Here is an 18,924-nt window from a genome sequence, read left to right on the forward strand (position 1 = left end):
AATAAGTGGAACAACAAGTAGGTTTCTCTCTCTCTTCCCCCATCTCTCTCAAATCAGTAAATTGAAGCAGAATCATAGTCCTATAGTTCAACTCAGTTGAGTTAGAGTAGTTCAAAATTTTCTCAAATTTTTGGCTAGATTTTATTATTTTTAAAAAATATGTTTTATTGATTTTTTTACAGAGGAAGGGAGAGGGATAGAGTTAGAAATATCTATGAGAGAGAAACTTCGATCAGCTGCCTCCTGCACACTCCCTACTGGATATGTACCCGCAACCAAGGGACATGCCCTTGTCCAGAATCAAACCTGGGACCCTTGAGTCCACAGGCAGATCGATGCTCTATCCACTGAGCCAGACTGGTTAGGGCTAGATTTTAAATTAGATGTGGGGTTTCCTTCTGTGTGCAGAATGCAAATAATGTATTTCCAGTATGAAAGTGTTTATAAAAATACTTCTCTAAATATATCCTCCTGGAAAAGGGTAAAATGGAGATTCAAGACCTCAGAAACACCATTTTAAGATGCAAAGAAATGGGAGGCCTCTAAAAGTTACAATAACTAGAAACACCTTCCAATATTTTTCTCCCGGTTTTTTTTTTTTTTTTTACTTAAACAGCTTCCATTTTCTGTATATTAAAAAGGCTAGTAGAGGCTTAAATTTGCTCATGTTCAACAGGACAAGTACACTTCAGGTATGTGTGCCACCAATGGACAATTTTCAGGAACAGGAGCAGTTATTATGAACCAAATGCTTCTGACAGCTTCTAATTAATTTACTAGGTACAACTTGGCTTTTCCTAGTTCTCTTAAGGCTCAAATGAAAGAGAATTCTATGTCACAGCCTAGCAACAAAGATGAATGCTAACTTTACCAATGCTGGACCCAGAAATCACTAACACTTTCTCATGCCAACTTATTTTTAATAACCTTTATTGCCTTCTTGATTTCAAGCATAGAATATACTCAATACAAAATATGAAAGTCACAGGCATTAAAGGAAAATACAGACTATATGTAATCTCCACTTTTATGAAAATTTTCAAAGTTGGATAATACAATGAACAATGTATATAGGTTCCACCTAGATTCTATGTTAATTTTGCTTTGTTTTTCTCCCTGTGTTATATATTTTGCTCAGCCATGGAAAAGTTGTATTACAGAGCTTCACCCCTAATATTTCAAAAATCAGGACAGTCATACACAAGATTATCATACCTAAGAAAATAATTCCACCATCACCTATTTCATTTTTAAAATTTCCAATTATCACAAGAATTGTTATAGCCATTTATTATGCACTTGAGTTGTAGTATGACCCACATTGTGTACTTGTCCGATTGTTAATGCGTTCCTCTACCCTTCTATTTCCAGTCAGCTGGAAATTAAGTCTAGATACTGGGTTAGATTCAGGCTTTTCTCTTTTTGCCTAGGTGCTATTGTTTTTCTTTAAGAAGTACGTATCAGGGTTGTCCCACTCGTGATGCCAGGTTTGACCACTTGATTATGGTAGTGACAGGCATCAGTCCATTGTCAACATCATTTTCCTTTTGCAAGTTATCTGTACAGCATTTGAGCACTGAGCAGATTCTTTTACTAAAGGTTTTGGCATCCACTGATCTTGCTCGATCAGTTATTTCATTAAGGGTCAGACACTATTAAAACACTGAATCTTCATTGTAGAGTGAATAATTCTTTCCCTTAGTCTTCAGTAATGTAGATTGACCTTTGGGGCCATGGACTTGTTTAGTAAACTTCAGTTGCCAGACTGCTCCCAATGAGGCTGGAAGATATTGTCAGGCGTATTCCAGGCTCGAGTCCTGCTCCCGGCTCCACCACTGAGAAGACAACTCACATAGGAAAACCACAAATACAAGGCCAGACCTAATGTGTCTCCATAATCTAGGGAAGTAGAGGCAGCTTGGATTTGCTAAGTCTAATGGAGCAAGATCCCTAGAGTCAGACCTGCCTTGATGATAAATACTGATTTCATAAAAAGAGGTTAAAAATTAACAGAAACTACTGAAGAAATTAAGTTGTTGAAAAAATAAAAGCCATTGCTGTCAAAACAAACACACTTCTACAGATCAAACTGGCACTTATTGCCATGTAATTCAACTTAGGAAGAACAAAAGAACATACACAAAATAGAAACTGTCAGAATTGTGTCTAAATAGGCAGGTCAAGGTTTTAAAGAATGAAGATAATTTTGAAACACAAATTTCTGATTTTCAGAATTCAAAATAGAAAATGATTTTCAGTGACCAGTTAACCGAAAATTATTCTGAGAGCTGATATTCCAGGATATTTCTTTTTATTCTACATAGTTCTGTAAATTTGAAACTTCTGGAGGAAAATGAAATTCCTAAAAATCTAAAAGCAAAGTGAACCCCACAAGCTCCCGAGGTTGTGGATGGGGACCCAGCCTGCTTGCAGTTGCCTCCAGCTTGCAGGCTGAAGTCAGCTCATCTGGGAGGGTCATATGACTTTTCTGAAGGCTTTGATTACATGCCGAGTTTACAAATGATACAAGGTATAAGAATTAACCTGAGTGGCAAATAAGAATTATACAAAGTGAGATAATATAATAAATTATCAGTTTGAAATTTAGTTGACTGTGGCAAAAAACTCCCAAAGGCAGAGATAGAGAATAGGTAAACAGACTCATGGGTTTCTGTTATCTGAAAACTCAAGGCACATCTGTGTAAGGAGAGTACCCTAACAGTCCTCTGGGGTCTAGGCAGATGGGAGTGTTGATCCATTTGGAGCAGGTCTGGCCACATCTACAGGCTGGAATTAGGCCCAAAATGAATGGTATACTCAAGAAGGACTCTGATGAAGTGGGGAATAATCCAGAGTCCAGAGAAGACTGCAGAATAAAGGAGACTCTGGCCATCTGGAATCTCAAACTCAAGGCTCTAAGCTACAAAAGCTGGCCAAGGATAACAGAAATGGTCTCAATAAAAGGCCAACTGCTTACAATCCAAATTTAAAAAGCACCACTACCATTAAGAACTTTATTTTAGAAAGTACTCATCTATGGCAAACAGTGGAGATCTTTTAACCTTCATATCCATCACAAATTAATTTTTTAAAAGGAAAGGATTTAGCATTACCAACAAGGCAGCAGATACTGTGCAGGCATGTCCAACAAGTATGAAGAGGCCATTTATTTGGTCCATAAGTACAGTATACTTGTATTTGAGTTTTACAAAACATCAAATATAAATAACCTGAAACTGTAACAATACACAAAAATTGGCTTCTTACACAGACATACCAGGCAGTACAAGCTGAAAACTTGAGTAAATTAACATTGTTTTACATCAATATACATAGTGCCAGTTCATATTTAAAAACAAGTTTCAATACAGCACTTGATACTTTTTTTAAATCTGTTTCAGTTAAGAGTATGAAAATGGTTAGATCTAGGCTAAAAATAATTCTTTTTCTAACCAAAAATAAAGGCATAATATTTATAATCAGGTATCAACTTTACTAAACCACAATATTTTAAACTATTAAATGATACCTAAGAATATTTACATTAAAAAGGCAACATGCATTGTGTTGTTTCTTCTCACGACTAGTTATGCAAACGCTTTGTTCAGAGGGTTTTAAAACTATATTCCTACTTTCCATACAGCATTCCACAATGTGTCTGATAGTTCTAGCAAAATGAGTGCTTTTAAAGGGAGCAGAATCATCTTCAAGTCACTGGGGTCAACTTTTTCCTTTTGTAACAAAGGACACTGGATGATCCATGCAGTCAGAGGGTTCTGCTGGAGGCACTGCTGTTCAATCTAATGCTATAATATCATCAAGCTCTCTTGTCTGTTCTGTGCGTGACCTCTTTGTACTGATATTCTCTTTCTCATCCAATTTCCTCTTGCGACTTCTCTCTTCACTGATGTCAGCATTATTTGAAGGACCTTCTTCATCAGAATCAACTATGAGCACATCATCTTGCTCTTGTGCTTATTTCAGAAAAAAGAAAAATGGTTTAAAGTATGGGAATTACTAGTGGTTCATTAATATATTCAAATAAGTGAAAAGCTAACTCTTCTGATATACACCAGATTTAAGAAAGGCTACCCTTCACTTTATACATCACATATTTCTATATTGCCTTAATGTTTTCTGTAACAAGTACCTATTCCTTTTCTAATTAAAACAAAAAATTATAACAGGCATGATATAACTTATATAAATTACTACAGTTCTGTATTTCTATTTCGCCAAAAGAAAAGGGAGGGTAAAAATCCTAATACTGTGGTGGTGGTGGTAAACAACAACAACACAACAACAACAACAACATATACACAGCACTTACAATGTGCCAGGAACTGTTCTGAGCACTTTGCAAAGAACAACTCATTTAATCATCACAACAACCCTATAAAGAAGATAACATTATTATCCGTTTTCCAGAAAAGGAAACTAAGGTACAAAAAGGTTGACTTGCCCAAAGTCAAAAGCAGAGGATGAGGTCAGGATGCGGTTTTGTGCCCCCACCCAACAAATCAAAGGCAGAGTACTATCTTATTCATTGCTCCAGCCTCCAAAACCTACCCACAGAGGATCAATCAATCCACATTTCAAATTATGATTTTTAAAAACTACCCTAGTCCCTTCCTCAAAGAATGATGGGCCTCTCTATTTTCAGAGAAGAAGGGTCATGAACCCATGACCCACAAATGGGCCAAACTGTAGATAGTCTCAAAGACCATCTTTAAAACTCTCAGAGAACATCAGAACCTAGAACCACACTCCAAAGAACATCAAAGACCCAGGGTCAAAGAAATGAAAAAAGAAGTACAAAAATTGGTACCTTTTTGTTTCCTGACTTAAAGAATGAAGAGGGGTATGTGTAGGGAGGGGTAGTAGACAACCAAATCCAACACAGTCAAGTACAAGCACCATCACTGAAAACCCAGCATCAGGGCCTCTGATACACTGTTCCCAGTCATATTGGTTCTGAGAAAACTGTGAAATGCTGTAATTCTGTACTCAGCAAGCATCTGCTCACTCCAAAGTCAGATATACTGATCTGTCATCTCTAAATAAAACAGGGATACAAAATCCAAAACTACTACTACTACTACTACGAAGAATGGTCTTTATGATCTAGTGCAGTGATGGCGAACCTTTTGAGCTCGGCGTGTCAGCATTTTGAAAAACCCTAACTTAACTCTGGTGCCGTGTCACATATAGAAATTTTTTGATAGTTTCAACCATAGTAAAACAAAGATTTATATTTTTTTTTTAAAATATATTTTATTGATTTTTTACAGAGAGGAAAGGAGAGAGATAGTTAGAAACATCGATGAGAGAGAAACATCGATCAGCTGCCTCCTGCACATCTCCCACTGGGGATGTGCCCGCAACCCAGGTACATGCCCTTGACCGGAATCGAACCTGGGACCTTTCAGTCCGCAAGCCGACGCTCTATCCACCGAGCCAAACCGGTTTCGGCAAAGATTTATATTTTTGATGTTTATTTTATATATTTAAATGCCATTTAACAAAGAAAAATCAACCAAAAAAATGAGTTCGCGTGTCACCTTTGACACGCGTGTCATAGGTTCGCCATCACTGATCTAGTAGAAAACTCACTGACATGTCCAGTTGTAAAAATCCACTAACAAAAAAATAACACAATGTTTCTAAATGGCTTCATGGGTCATACATCAAAACTCCATTAAAATAATCAATGCCAGCCCCTAACCGGTTTGGCTCAGTGGAAAGAGGGTCCTGGGTTCGATTCCAGTCAAGAGCATATACCTAGGTTGCAGGCTTGCTGCGTGTGCGAAGGCAATCAATTGATGTCTCTCTCTCACGTCAATGTTTCTCTCTGTCTCTCTCTCCCCCTGCCCCTCTCTCTAAAAACCAATGGAAAAATATCCTCAGGTGAGGATTAACAACAACAAAATCAATGCCAAACCAAAACATACTTCTAGTAGTCCTATGGATTTCTACTTTATTGTCAATGTTTATGAAATAATCATAATTTGCTTCTATATAGTCTTGCCTGTTGGTTGGGTAATTAACCTTCTGGCTGGGACCATGACTCACCTGTGGATGTCGAAGGCTGAGCTCCATCGTCACTGCCATTGGTTATGCTTTTGGCAGCATCTTCAGCTTGTTTGGGCCCCACTTTTTCTGGGGCATCACCAACAACTTCAAATTCAACATCCTTTCCTAGGTCTTCGCTGTAAAAGAACCATACGCTATAAAAATAGACCAGCACTACAACTATTTACAAAAGCAAGGACACACCAGAAGAGATCCTGCTCCTGTTTGAAGGATAGGCTATATGCACACCAAATATTTGAATTCTGATTTTCTTTCAAAGAGCTAAAATAAAAAGCAGGGCTATACATAACAGATTTTTGTGACAATTCCAAACTCTCCAACTCAAATTGTAAATACCACTGCATCTTCAAACAGGCACAGGGTGGTTTTGTTTTTTATGTTAAATAACTTTTATTGCTAAAGCAGAAAATTGAGCCTAATACTCTATGGCCCAATGTAACTTATTGGCATTATTTCTTCAGCTACTATGCAAAAAGATTCTACATTTGACCAACTCTGATCTTGACAAAAGTAATTTGGTGTTTTAGAAGTAGGGTACATGGATTCTATGTTTCCCCCATCTTTACAGGCAGCACCCTGCTTTTTGTAATGAGTTCCCAAAAACATGTACACCACTGGCATCCAATTGGTGACTGAGGCTAGAGCTCATTCCTAGCATTATCTTTGCTCAATTGTCTGACTTTGTGAAACATACTTATTACTAACTAGAGGCCCGGTGCACAAAATTCATGCGTGTGTGTGTGTGTGTGTGTGTGTGTGTGTCCATCCCTCGCCCTGGCCTGTACCTGCTCCCAATACGGGACCACTGGCTCCTAACTGCTCTCCTGCCTGCCTGCCTGATCACCCCTAACCCCTCTGCCTGCCTGCCTGATCACCCCCAACTGCTTGCCTGCCTGACTGATGGCCCTTAACCGCCTCTGCCTCAGCTCTCGCCGCCACAGCTTCATCAGGAAGGACATCCAGAATGATGCCTGGAAGGTCATTTGGCTGTCTGGTCTAATTAGCATATTACTCTTTTATTAGTATTATTATAGATAACTCACATAAAGTCTTTCCTGTCATTTTATGCTTTTTATAAACCAAATACATAAAATACAATGTTCTACAAACTATACAAGTTGTATATGTTTGTACAGAGATGGTAATACTGGCAAAAACAACTGGACAAAGCTGTTGGTTAGATGGTACCCAAAAGTCCTAAGTTAACTGACTGCTAAGGAGCGCTATCGCACTCTTCTTATGTTACTCCAAAAATGCGAAGAGCGCGATAGCGCTCCTGTTTTTTTTTTATGCCAAGACTGCGGAGAACGTAATAATGCTGCTCCAAAACACTAGAATTTGTATAAAAAGTGTTTTACATTTTTTCCCATACACGCGCAATTAGTGCCGCAGTTTTGGCATATGTCCGAAAAAATACGTCAGCAGCCAAACGGTTAAGATGCAGTTTAGGGGTATAAATGAGTATGTAAAAAACTGCACCTTAAAAACAGACAAACAAACAAAAAAACCTGCACCTTCTTTTACCAGATAAAATTACCAAAGTAGAGGATTATCTATATTTGTTATATATACAAAAATATTCTATAATGCAAGCACTCTGAATGCTTATTATAAAGGATGTAAAATCAAATTTAAGAAATATGTGACCCAGGAATCTATACAGGATTAATTTTAATATTCTCTTGTATTGTTACAGATCACAAATAAAATATTTCTTCCATTCTTCTAATGAGTCTTTAAAAAGAATAGGTATTTTTGCCGAAACCAGTTTGGCTCAGTGGATAGAGCGTCGGCCTGTGGACTGAAAGGTCCCAGGTTCGATTCCGGTCAAGGGCATGTACCTGGGTTGCGGGCACATCTCCCAGTGGGAGATGTGCAGGAGGCAGCTGATCGATGTTTCTCTCTCATCGATGTTTCTAACTCTCTATCTCTCTCCCTTCCTCTCTGTAAAAAATCAATAAAATATATTTTTTTAAAAAAAAGAATAGATATTTTTATTCTAGTTCAAGTATCAAAATGAACTCACCTCTGATTATAACTATTCAAACGCCTTGATTTCTACCCTCATTTTCAGCAGGCATCATTGACAACAGTTATCCTTAAACATTTTTTGTCTACCCCTTTTTTTTCTGAACTAGAAGCCCGGTGCACGAAAATTGTGCACTGGGGGTGGGGTGGGGTGGTCCCTCAGCCCAGCCTGTGCCCTCTTGCAGTCCAGGACCCCTTGGGGGATGTCCACCTGCCAGCTTAGGCCCGCTCCCCGTGGAATTGGACATCCTTAGCGCTGTCGAGGAGGTGGGAGAGGCTCATCAACTGCGATCATCAACCCTGCTTGTGGCTGAACGGAGCTCCCCCTATGGCAGCGCACTGACCACCAGGGGGCAGCTCCTGCATTGAGCGTCTGCCCCCTGGTGGTCAGTGCACGTCATAGCGACCAGATCCTGGTCATTCTGCCATTAGGGTCAATTTTCATATTACCCTTTCATTATATAGGATACCCAAATTTTTCTGTCAGTCAAACCTCAGGGAATTTAGGGCCAACTTGAACAAATGTACTGTGCAATTTCAAATGAATATTAGGGTTTAAGAAAACATATTTTCTCCATTTATTTGTGCATATATGAAAATAATTTCTTACATTTAAATATTAATAGTTCTTACCTATGAAGGATGTTGATCAATAAAGTGTAGTCCTGAAGAAAGTCATCTGCTTGAAGCCGGCTCCCATTTCTAATTCCAAATTCTGACAACTTCTTGTGATTATTAGCTACGAAAAATTTTAAAGAAATTTAGATACATTAATTATATTTCCATGGAGCAGTCGCATCAATTAAAAAAGGTGAACATCCACCCTAAGCTGAATTGTGCCCCCCAATTCTTATGTTGAAGCACTAACCCAGGACTTCAGAATGTGACTGTATTTGGAGATAGTGCGTTTTAAAGTGATAAAAAGAAGGCTGTTAGGGTAGGCCCTGATCCAATCTAACTGGTATCTTTCTGAGAAGCCATGGAGATAAACCTCAGGAGAAAACAAACCTATTGCCACTTGAAGTCCTCTAGCCCCAGAACTATGAGAAAATAAATTTGTTATTTAAGTCACCCTAACTGTGTATTTTGATATGGCGGTCCTAGCAAACCAATCCATTAAAATATTAGGCGTGTAGGAATTTGTCCTTGAACACTCAACTACTAAAACTACTTCAAAGGCACCAAACAGAGATTCTGAGAACTTTCTCCCATTCAAACCAAATTAATCTGGAATCCTGAGGAGTCAAAGACAACTTTTAGGGCTGTACAAAATATATCCTTTATTGACATGTGTGTGTGTGAGAGATTGAGAGAGACATCCATTTGTTGTTCCACTTATTTTTGCATTCACTGGTTGCGTCTTGTATATGCCTTGATTGAGATTGAACCCACAACCTTGGTGTATTGGCATGATGCTCTAACCAACTAAGCTACCTGGCCAGGGCCAAAATATATTCTATGTTGCAAACAGGTTATCCACAACAAAACTTTTTAGACAATTTTACAATTCAGAAGTATAAGAAAACTTTAAATAAAAACTTGATTTCTCAACATCAACATTTCTCAATGAAGAGCTAACCCAAAAATAAACATTCCAACCTAGTTCTATCTTCCACATGTCTTTTCTGTTTCCTCTGAATATCCCTAGTAGGCAGAATGTGCTTAGCACCCAGTTAGCACTCAACAGACCTTTGCTACATGGATGTAAATACTCCAATGAAAAACAATCCCTCCAACCACACTTTTGGTGTCACCTATTCTAGAGCCTTTCTGCCTTACTTATGCTTTCTCTCCTGCATGTTCAAATGCTCCCTCTCTCTGACCTGTAAAAGCACGCAAGTCTCATCTACAAAACTGCTTACACTATAGCACAGGGAATTAGTCAATAATATTGTAATAACTGTTTGGTGTCAGGTGAGTACTAGACTTATGGGGGTGATCACTTTGTAAATTATGTAATTGTCTAACCACCATGTTGTACACCTGAAATTAATATAATATTGTATGTAAACTGCAATAAAAAAATTTTTTAAAAAATTTATTCCTCACCTGAGAATACTTATTCCACTGATTTTTAGAGAGAGTGGAATAGAAGGAGAGAGAGAGAGAGAGAAATATCAATGTAAGAGAGACACATCAATTGGCTGTCTCTGGAACGCGTCCCAACAAGGTATCAAACTGCAACCCAGGAATCAAACCTGAGAGGCTGACACACTAACCACTGAGACAAACTGAAGAGGACTAAAAATTTTTAACTGAAGTCTTAGGGAAAATAAAACCCTGCTTCCTCATCCTGCTGCCTATATACACTCCCTCCTTACTACACTCAGTCCACTTTATTGAGTATTTGTTTGTGAGGGGCACAGACTGTATAGCACCTGCTGGTCTATATCCACAGTACCTGACATATACTGAGTAAACTATATTTTAAGTTCTAGTTGTCATGTTTAACTTTATGTAATTTCTTCCTTTAGTTTTTCTTTCTTTCTTTCACTGCTTAAAAGGGAAAATGATTTAAGAAGTATCTCCCTACCTAGACTTTGAAACCCAGAAACTATTGACAGTTTCTAGTTCTCTCACAATTTTTTTTATTATTTTAACTTTCCAATCTACCTGGAATGCCTTCAGAAAACCATAGTTCCCTCCCATCCTTCCATCCCAAGACCTTTCACAAACTCCCCACTTTACAAACTCCTCAAACCCAACATATTCAAAAGGAAAACAGTTACTGTGCATTCTAACCTGGTTATTAGCATCATCTATAAAGCTACAGTCCTGGCAACAGTCCTGTAATAATGCTGTTCTTCACCTGTGCCCTAAATTCTGACCTTGCAAATCTCAAGTCTTGTCATCTGCTTCTATCTTAGTAAAAATCCTCCACTGCCGGCTCCTGCCTCCACTCTCACACCCTTAATTTACCCTCTGCAAATCATACTAGAAGGTAAACATATTATATTACTTCACCTCTCAAACCCTGGTGCAAATAAGATATTGGGGGTTTGGGGAGGACAAAGACACATTACATGTAGCCACAGAAAGTCCTACAGTGCACTTCCATGAACCAGCACTGCCACCCCACAGCATCCTAACTTCCAGTGAAACAAAGTAACTGGCCATTCTGAAAGTCTTTTCTGTTGTTCTATAAGACATGCCTTTATAGAAGCTGCTCATATGCAGACACTCCCTTCTCTGCCCAGAGGGTCCTTACTTCTTCAAGAACTGGTCCAAGAGTCCTTTCTCTTGTGACCTCCCTTTGAACCTCCCTTCACAAAGTTTCAATTCATATACTCTTTTCCACAGTATTTCTTAGACTGTACTAAATCCACTAGTTGATAATCTCTCCTCTTCTTCCAGGCTACAAAGAAATTCAAACCAGAGACTACTGTCGCACTCATCCTTAAATTATGAATACCTATGACTGTGCCTATGATATATAGGACTACACACGTATTTGAGTAAATGTCCTCTCACCCTCAGCAGCACATGTATTTTGTGGAGAAGGGCCACATTTAAGCCACTGAGATTCTTGACCAGTTTCTATTTTTAAGGACCTAGCATTTGAAAGGAACCAAAAGAACAGTGTATAGTCATGAACAAATTTTTATTTTTTATTTTTGCGAAGACAGCTGTCAAGAATGGGGCCTAAATATTCAACTAGACTCTTAAAATAGAATACTACCCAGCCAAAACATGGCCTCCAAATGGCCTCCAATTACTCATGACCTAAAAGCCCAAACAATTTGACAAGTAACTATAGCCAAGAAGAATCCCGACACTAAGTTTTAATTTAAAGAAAGCTTAACATCCCTATCAGGATCTGGCAAAGTGTACTGAATAAATAACCAGTGAAGAAACAGGTAAATAAGTAAATTAATATAGAAAAAAAACAATGCCCCTAGATTTTCAAAGCAATGATATACTGACAAAATCTGAAATATAAAGAAATCAACCAAAATGATAACCCAAGAGATTGAGATGCCAAAGTGACAGAAGAGAACTGTTAATTCCAATCAGACTAACTGGTGTAGGCCAAAGGAGGCATAACCAGAACCAATCAGAAAGCTTAAACAGAATCGCCGAAACCGGTTTGGCTCAGTGGATAGAGCATCGGCCTGTGGACTGAAAGGTCCCAGGTTCAATTCCAGTCAAGGGCATGTACGTTGGTTGCGGGTACATCCCCAGTGGGGAGTGTGCAGGAGGCAGCTGGTCGATGTTTCTCTCTCATCCATGTTTCTGACTCTCTATCTTTCTCCTTTCCTCTCTGTAAAAACTCAATAAAATATATTAAAAAAAAAAAAAAAAGAAAGCTTAAACAGAATCAAATACATTGTACCTTATATAACAAATGCAGTAACAAAAGTTGACAGGCTTCTTGAACATAAAAATAAAGTCTAGCCCTAGCCACTTTGCTCATGGATAGATTATCAGCCTGTGGATTGAAGGGACCGAGATTCGATTCCAGTCAAAGGCACAAATTGCGAGGAAAACAATCAATATGCCTCTCTTACTCCACCGCCCTTCACTCTCTCTAAAAATCAATGAAAAAATATCCTCGGGTGAAGATTAAAAAAATATATATCTAAAAAGCCAAAACCGGTTTGGCTCAGTGGATAGAGCGTCGGCCTGCGGACTGAAAGGTCCCAGGTTCGATTCCGGTCAAGGGCATGTACCTGGGTTGCGGGCACATCCCCAGTAGGAGATGTGCAGAAGGAGCTGATCGATGACTCTCTCTCATCGATATTTCTAACTCTCTATCTCTCTCCCTTCCTCTCTGTAAAAAATCAATAAAATATATTTAAAAAATAAAAATAAAATAAAATAAAAAGCCAAAACTAGGTACTGATTTTCAGCACTACTTTCTGCTCTATAGTAGGAGCATGCTATGAAGGGTTCTCCTCCTGGGTCAAACACCTAAAAACCTTAGATGACCATCTACTCTGATTTAACAGCCAGAACAATTTTCTTATCACCAATTTAGCTCCAGGATCCATGGTACAGGCAAGGCAGTTCCTTCAAATTGGACAAGAGCATTGAAGTCAATGTAAATGATGACTATCCACTGGGTTATTGAAAAATGGCACCTGAGACACACTGACAACATGGAGTTCCCAAAACTTTAACTTGTGATCCTACCAAGGCAATGCCATCTTGGGAGAGCACCTCCTTGAACACATATTGCCTCTTTCAGCTATGACACTGAGTAACATACATAGCAAATGAACAACCTAATGTGCACTCTTTCATTTAGACATCTCCACTCAAAAGAGCGAAGTGAATAAATGCAATGTATCATACCTTCTGTCTCTCCCTCTTCCGAAGATATTAGGATTGTTCCTTTCCCATCCTCGATTTGGACATCTGGTGCTACCATAGCAAATTTTTCTTTCACAATCTACAGAAGAAAAAAAAATCAAAATATTGATATAAGTAATTAAAGACCATATAATTTAGACCCTTTTTTCCATATAGGGTCTTACTTTCCCCTTCCATTGGAAAGGAGCCAAGTAGTCCTGTAAGATACCTTAGGCTAGCTAGGGCAAGTTGGAAAGCAGTTGGAATTCACCCAATTACTTCATGCCCATGTTCCATCCTCATGTTTGACCACAGATGAAGATCAGATACAACTTGCTCCAAATGGGGGACTGAGAACTCTTTGATTGGCTCTTGGTATTTTGCATCTCCCTGCAGATTAGATACTGAGCTAGACATATAACATAATTCCTTTTAGTCCCCATGACAACCCTGCACTGGCAGATGTTTTACAGATTCAAATTTTCTCATTAACCTGACTCTCAAAGATGGCGTTCCCCTTCCCAAATTCCATTTCGCTTTAAGTTCTAAGATGAATCAAAAGCAGTAATATTCTGTCAAATCTACAAGCTCCTAAACGGGGGAGGAGTGGGGGTGGGGAAACCTCTCTAAAGGTTTATAGAGTGGAATTACCTTTAAACTCAAGAATGAGTAGATACAAACTAGAATTATTTCCTAAGAAAAAAGGTGAGGCCCTAGCTGGTTTGGCTCAGTGGATAAAATGTCAGCCTGCGGACTGAAGGTCCCAGGTTCAATTCTTGCCAAGGGCACATGCCCAGGTTGCGGGCTTGATGTGTGGGGCATGCAGGAAGTAGCCGATCAATGATTCTCTCATCACTGATGTCTCTGTCTCTTTCTCCCTCTCCCTTCCTCTCTAAAATCAATTTTTTAAAAAAAAATTTTAAAGACAACAACATGAAAAGAATTTTTTAAAGTATTGTTAAAAAAAAAAAAAAAAGGGAAAGAAAGAAAGGTGGGGAAACCATCCTCTGCTGGCCAGTATTACAAGTCCTGCCGTTTTCCTATCCAAAACATAAGATCCAACCAACATGCTCTTGGAGAAAGGAGATTTCCTTTTAAGCAGCCTTTAGACCATGAAGGTCTACGAGGCATACACACACGCATACACACACACACACACACACACACACACACACACACACACCACGATGGATATAATCAGAGAATAATCTGAAGTGACCCCAAAAGTGGGAAGTGATACCCATTGGGGCCATATTTTATATGTTCCCTAATAAAAACACTAGAGCCTGAGAAGCTCATGGTGGCAAGTCGGAAGCATTCATACCAGGAAGGCAGTGGCTGGGGCAGCAGCCGTGGCAGGCACAGAAAGGATTAGGAATGGCCAGAAAAGGCTGCTCCATCCTTGCACCTGGAGAGCCAGCCAGAGAGCACAATCTAGGTGCAGCACCACGACACTGCCCTGCCCCAGATTTAATTCTGCAATGGGGGGTTTTGCGAGCAGAATTCTGGTGGCTGCTGCGATTCCGGTGCAAATCTTATATTTGGATTAAAAATGGCAGCAGAGTAAGCAGATGCTACACAGACACACTCCTAGGATCAAACTGGAATTACAATTAAAATACACACACAAAAAATCCTAAATAATCAACTGAAAACTATGTGGAGAGAACCCTGATAACCAAGAATGAAAAGTGGAGACTGCATAGAGACTGACATTTGCTATCCAGATGGTATGACCTGGGGGGAAGACCAAGTCGACCCACCCTAATGGAAAACACCTTGCCCCATAGAGTAGAGTTTCTGAGGCCCATTAAGAGATTGAGAATAACAATTAGCCTCCAGGCAGAAGCAATTGCCTCACCCTGTTGGCAAAACTGTCGCCATACCTGTGGACCATTGCCTGGAGACTACACAACTCTAAGTCCAATCAGTCTGCAAGCAGAGGTGGTCCCTGGAGGCTTTGAGTCTTTGCCTGATCTAATTAGTCTTAAACAGCGTTTGACAGTGTCCTGTACTAGAGATTGAAAGGCATAGCAGATCTACCTAATACATAGTCACAAACCCAAACAGGCACCCAAAATGTGGAGACAAGAACAACCCCCAAACAAAAGAACAAAAGAATTCTCCAGGAGAAGAGATAAATGAAATGTAGACAAGATATTTATCTGATACAGAGTTCAGAATAATGATGGTAAAGATGCTCAACAGCATGAGAAAAGATATAGTAACTATGAAAAACAGAAATAAAGAAAAACATAGCACAAATAAAGAACACATTGGAAGGAATACACATCAGATTGGGGAAGCTGAGGATCGAATCAGTGAATTAGAAGACAGTGTACAAAAATTACTCAATCAGAGAACAAACGGAAAAAAACAAGAGGACAGCTTAAGGGAGTAATGGGACAGAGAACGTGTTTGAAGAAATGATGGCAGAAAACTTCCCTAACCTGGTGAAGGAAAAAGTAACACAAGATCAGGAGGCACAGAGAGTCCCAAGCAAGAAGAACCCAAACAGGCACACGCCCAGACACATCATAATTAAAATGCCAAAAATTAAACACAGAGAGAGAATCTTAAAGGCAAAAAGAGAAAAGCAAACTGTTACCTACAAAGGAGCTCCCGTAAGACTGTCATGGGATTTCTCATCAGAAATTCTACAGAACAGAAGGGAATGGCATGAAGTACTCAAGGTAATGGAAAAGCAAGGATCTGAAACCAAGATTACTATATCCAGCAAGGCTATCATTCAAAATAGATGGTCAAATAAGGAGCTTCCCAAACAAAAGTAAAAAAAAAGGTTAAAGGAGTTCATCACCACCAAGCCAGCATTATAAGAAATGCTAAAGGGACTGCTGTAATAAGAACAGAGAAACTGCCGAAACGGGTTTGGCTCAGTGGATGGAGCGTCAGCCTGCGGACTGAAGGGTCCCAGGTTCGATTCCAGTCAAGGGCATGTACCTGGGTTGCGGGTACATCCCCAGTAGGAAATGTGCGGGAGACGGCTGATCGATGTTTCTCTCTCATCGATGTTTCTAACTCTATCTCTCTCCCTTCCTCTCTGTAAGAAAAATCAATAAAATATATTAAAAAAAACAAACAGAGAAACTTAGGCATACAGATCTAGCAATAAGAACCTTAAATGTAAATGGACTGAATGCTCCAATAGAGACATAGAATAGCTAAATGGGTACAAAAACATGACTCAACTATCTACTGTTTACAAGAGACCCACCTCAGAACAAAAGACACAACAGAATGAGAAAAAATTTTCCAGGCAAATGGGGGAAAAAAAGCTGGAGTACCAATACTCATATCTGAAAAAATAGACATCAAAATGAAGGACATCACAAGAGAGGGTAAAGAACACTACATAATACTAAAGAGATCATTCCAACCAGAAGACATAACCATGGTAAACTTATATACACCCAATATAGGAGCACCTACATATATAAAAAAAAAATTCTAGAGGACTGTAAGGGAGAGATCAACAACAATACACTCATAAGAAGGGAGTTTACATCCCGCTGACCTCAGTGGATAGATCTTCCAGACAAAAACTTAACAAGAAAACAGTGACTCTAAAGGACACATTGGATCAGATGGGTTTAACTGACATTTATAGAACATTTCACCCCACAGCTGCAGAATATGCATTCTTCTCAAGTGCACATGAATCATTCACAAAGATAGACCACATGTCAGGACACAAATCTCTACAAATTCATACCAAGCATCTTCTCAAATCACAGTGGAATGAAATTAGAAATCAACTACACTAAAAACACCCCAAAACATTCAAACACATGGAGACTTAAATATCATCTTATTAAACTTCATGAATGGGTTACCAATAAGATCAAGAAAGAAATCAAGAACTTCCTGGAAGCAAATGAAAATTAAGACACAACAAACGAAAATCTCTGGGACATTAGCAAAAGCAGTCCTGAGAGGGAAGTTCACAGCACTATAGGCCCACCTCAAAAAACAAGAAAAATTAATAATAAACTACTTAACCCTTCAGTTTACAGAATCAGAAAGAGAACAAGAAGAGCTCAGAGTAAGTAAAAGGAAGGATATAATAAAGATTAGAGCAGAAATAAATGACATAGAGACTAAAAAACAATACAAAACAAATCTATGAAACAAGAACTGGTTCTTTGAAAGGATAAGATGGACCTTTAGCCAGACTCATCAAGAGCCTTAGATGTTTTGGCTCAGTGGATAGAGCATCAGCCTACAGACTGAAGGGACCCGGGTTCGATTCTGGTCAAGGGCACATTCCTGGTTGCGGGCTTGGTCCCCAGTAGGGGGTGTGCGGGAGGCAGCCAATCAATGATTCTCTCATCACTGATGTCTCTCTCTTCCTTTCCCTTCCTCTCTGAAATAAATAAAAATAAAAAATAAAAGCTGTAGCACATTTATACTATGGAATGCTATGCAGCAGTAAAAAAGAATCTCTTACCCTTTGAGAGAGCATGAAGGGACCTGGAGGGTACCATGCTAAGTGAAATGAGTCAGAGTATCACATGATCTCACTCATATGTGGAATCTAATCTATACTAATAAAAGCCTAAGTGCCCCTCATGCCATGCCCCCACATCACACAAGATGGCTGCCACAAGATGGCCAGCAGGAGAGGGCAGTTGGGGTGATTGGGCCAGCAGGGGAGAGATTAGGGGGCAATCAGGCTGGCAGGCAGGCAAGTGGTTAGGAGCCAGCAGTCCCAGATTTGAGAGGGATGTCCCCCTGAGGGGTCCCAGTTTGGAGAAAGTACAGGCTAGGCGGAGGGACTCCCCTCCCATGCACGATTTTCATGCACCGGGTCTCTAGTTAACAAAATGAATTGATGAACTGAGTAGATCCAGAGACATGGAAGCCAGGGGAGGTAGGAGGTAATCAACCAAAGACCTTGTATGCATATATGCATAACCCATGGACACAGACAATGGGGTGGTGCAGGCCTGGGGCAGGGGTAGCAGGGGCAGGCTGAAGGGGGCCAATGGGGGGGAAAGGGACATATGTAATACTTTCAATAATAAAGAATTATAAACAAAAAACAATAAAAACTAAATTAGCCAGTTTAGGAGGAACCTAAAACCCAGGCAATAGAACCAAACCACATTTTAAACCCCATTTCTACTCATTCATCGAAAGGTGGTAGGTTTGATTCCCAGTAAGGGCACATATCTAGGTTGTGGGTTCAATGACCAGTCGGGGTGTGTTTGGGAAGCAGCCCATCGATGTTTCTATTTCTTTCTCTCCCTCCCACTTCCTCTAACATTTAGGAAAAAAATACCCTCAGGTGAGGATTAAAATGAATAAACACACACACATACACACACATACATAATACATGAATAAATAAAATAAATGCTGCATCTCTACAACACAACATCATCAGATTCTTTTAGGATACTTCCTGTCAGCCAAAAATACAGAATTTATACACTATCTGGGAAATAGCGAGCAAAGCGTCTCTAGTTTGCCAAGATACTGCGCCACCTC

At 39.4% G+C, this 18,924-nt stretch overlaps 1 protein-coding gene across 1 annotated transcript in view; it reads right to left on the reverse strand.

The window, feature by feature from the left end:
* Positions 1-916: 916 nt before the first annotated feature.
* The window catches only part of UBA2 (ubiquitin like modifier activating enzyme 2), a 41,891-nt gene continuing 23,883 nt past the window's right edge, over positions 917-18,924 (reverse strand). Inside the window, exons 13-16 of the mRNA XM_006762162.2 lie at positions 13,417-13,513; positions 8,755-8,860; positions 6,073-6,209; positions 917-3,974 (exon numbers count right to left, since the gene is read on the reverse strand). Coding sequence (XP_006762225.1) covers positions 3,796-3,974; positions 6,073-6,209; positions 8,755-8,860; positions 13,417-13,513 — 519 coding nt within the window. The 3' untranslated portion in view covers positions 917-3,795. The remainder of the gene's footprint in view (positions 3,975-6,072; positions 6,210-8,754; positions 8,861-13,416; positions 13,514-18,924) is intronic.

Source organism: Myotis davidii, unplaced genomic scaffold (assembly GCF_000327345.1).
Source record: "Myotis davidii unplaced genomic scaffold, ASM32734v1 scaffold77, whole genome shotgun sequence".
In the NCBI taxonomy this organism is placed as follows: Eukaryota; Metazoa; Chordata; class Mammalia; order Chiroptera; family Vespertilionidae; genus Myotis; species Myotis davidii.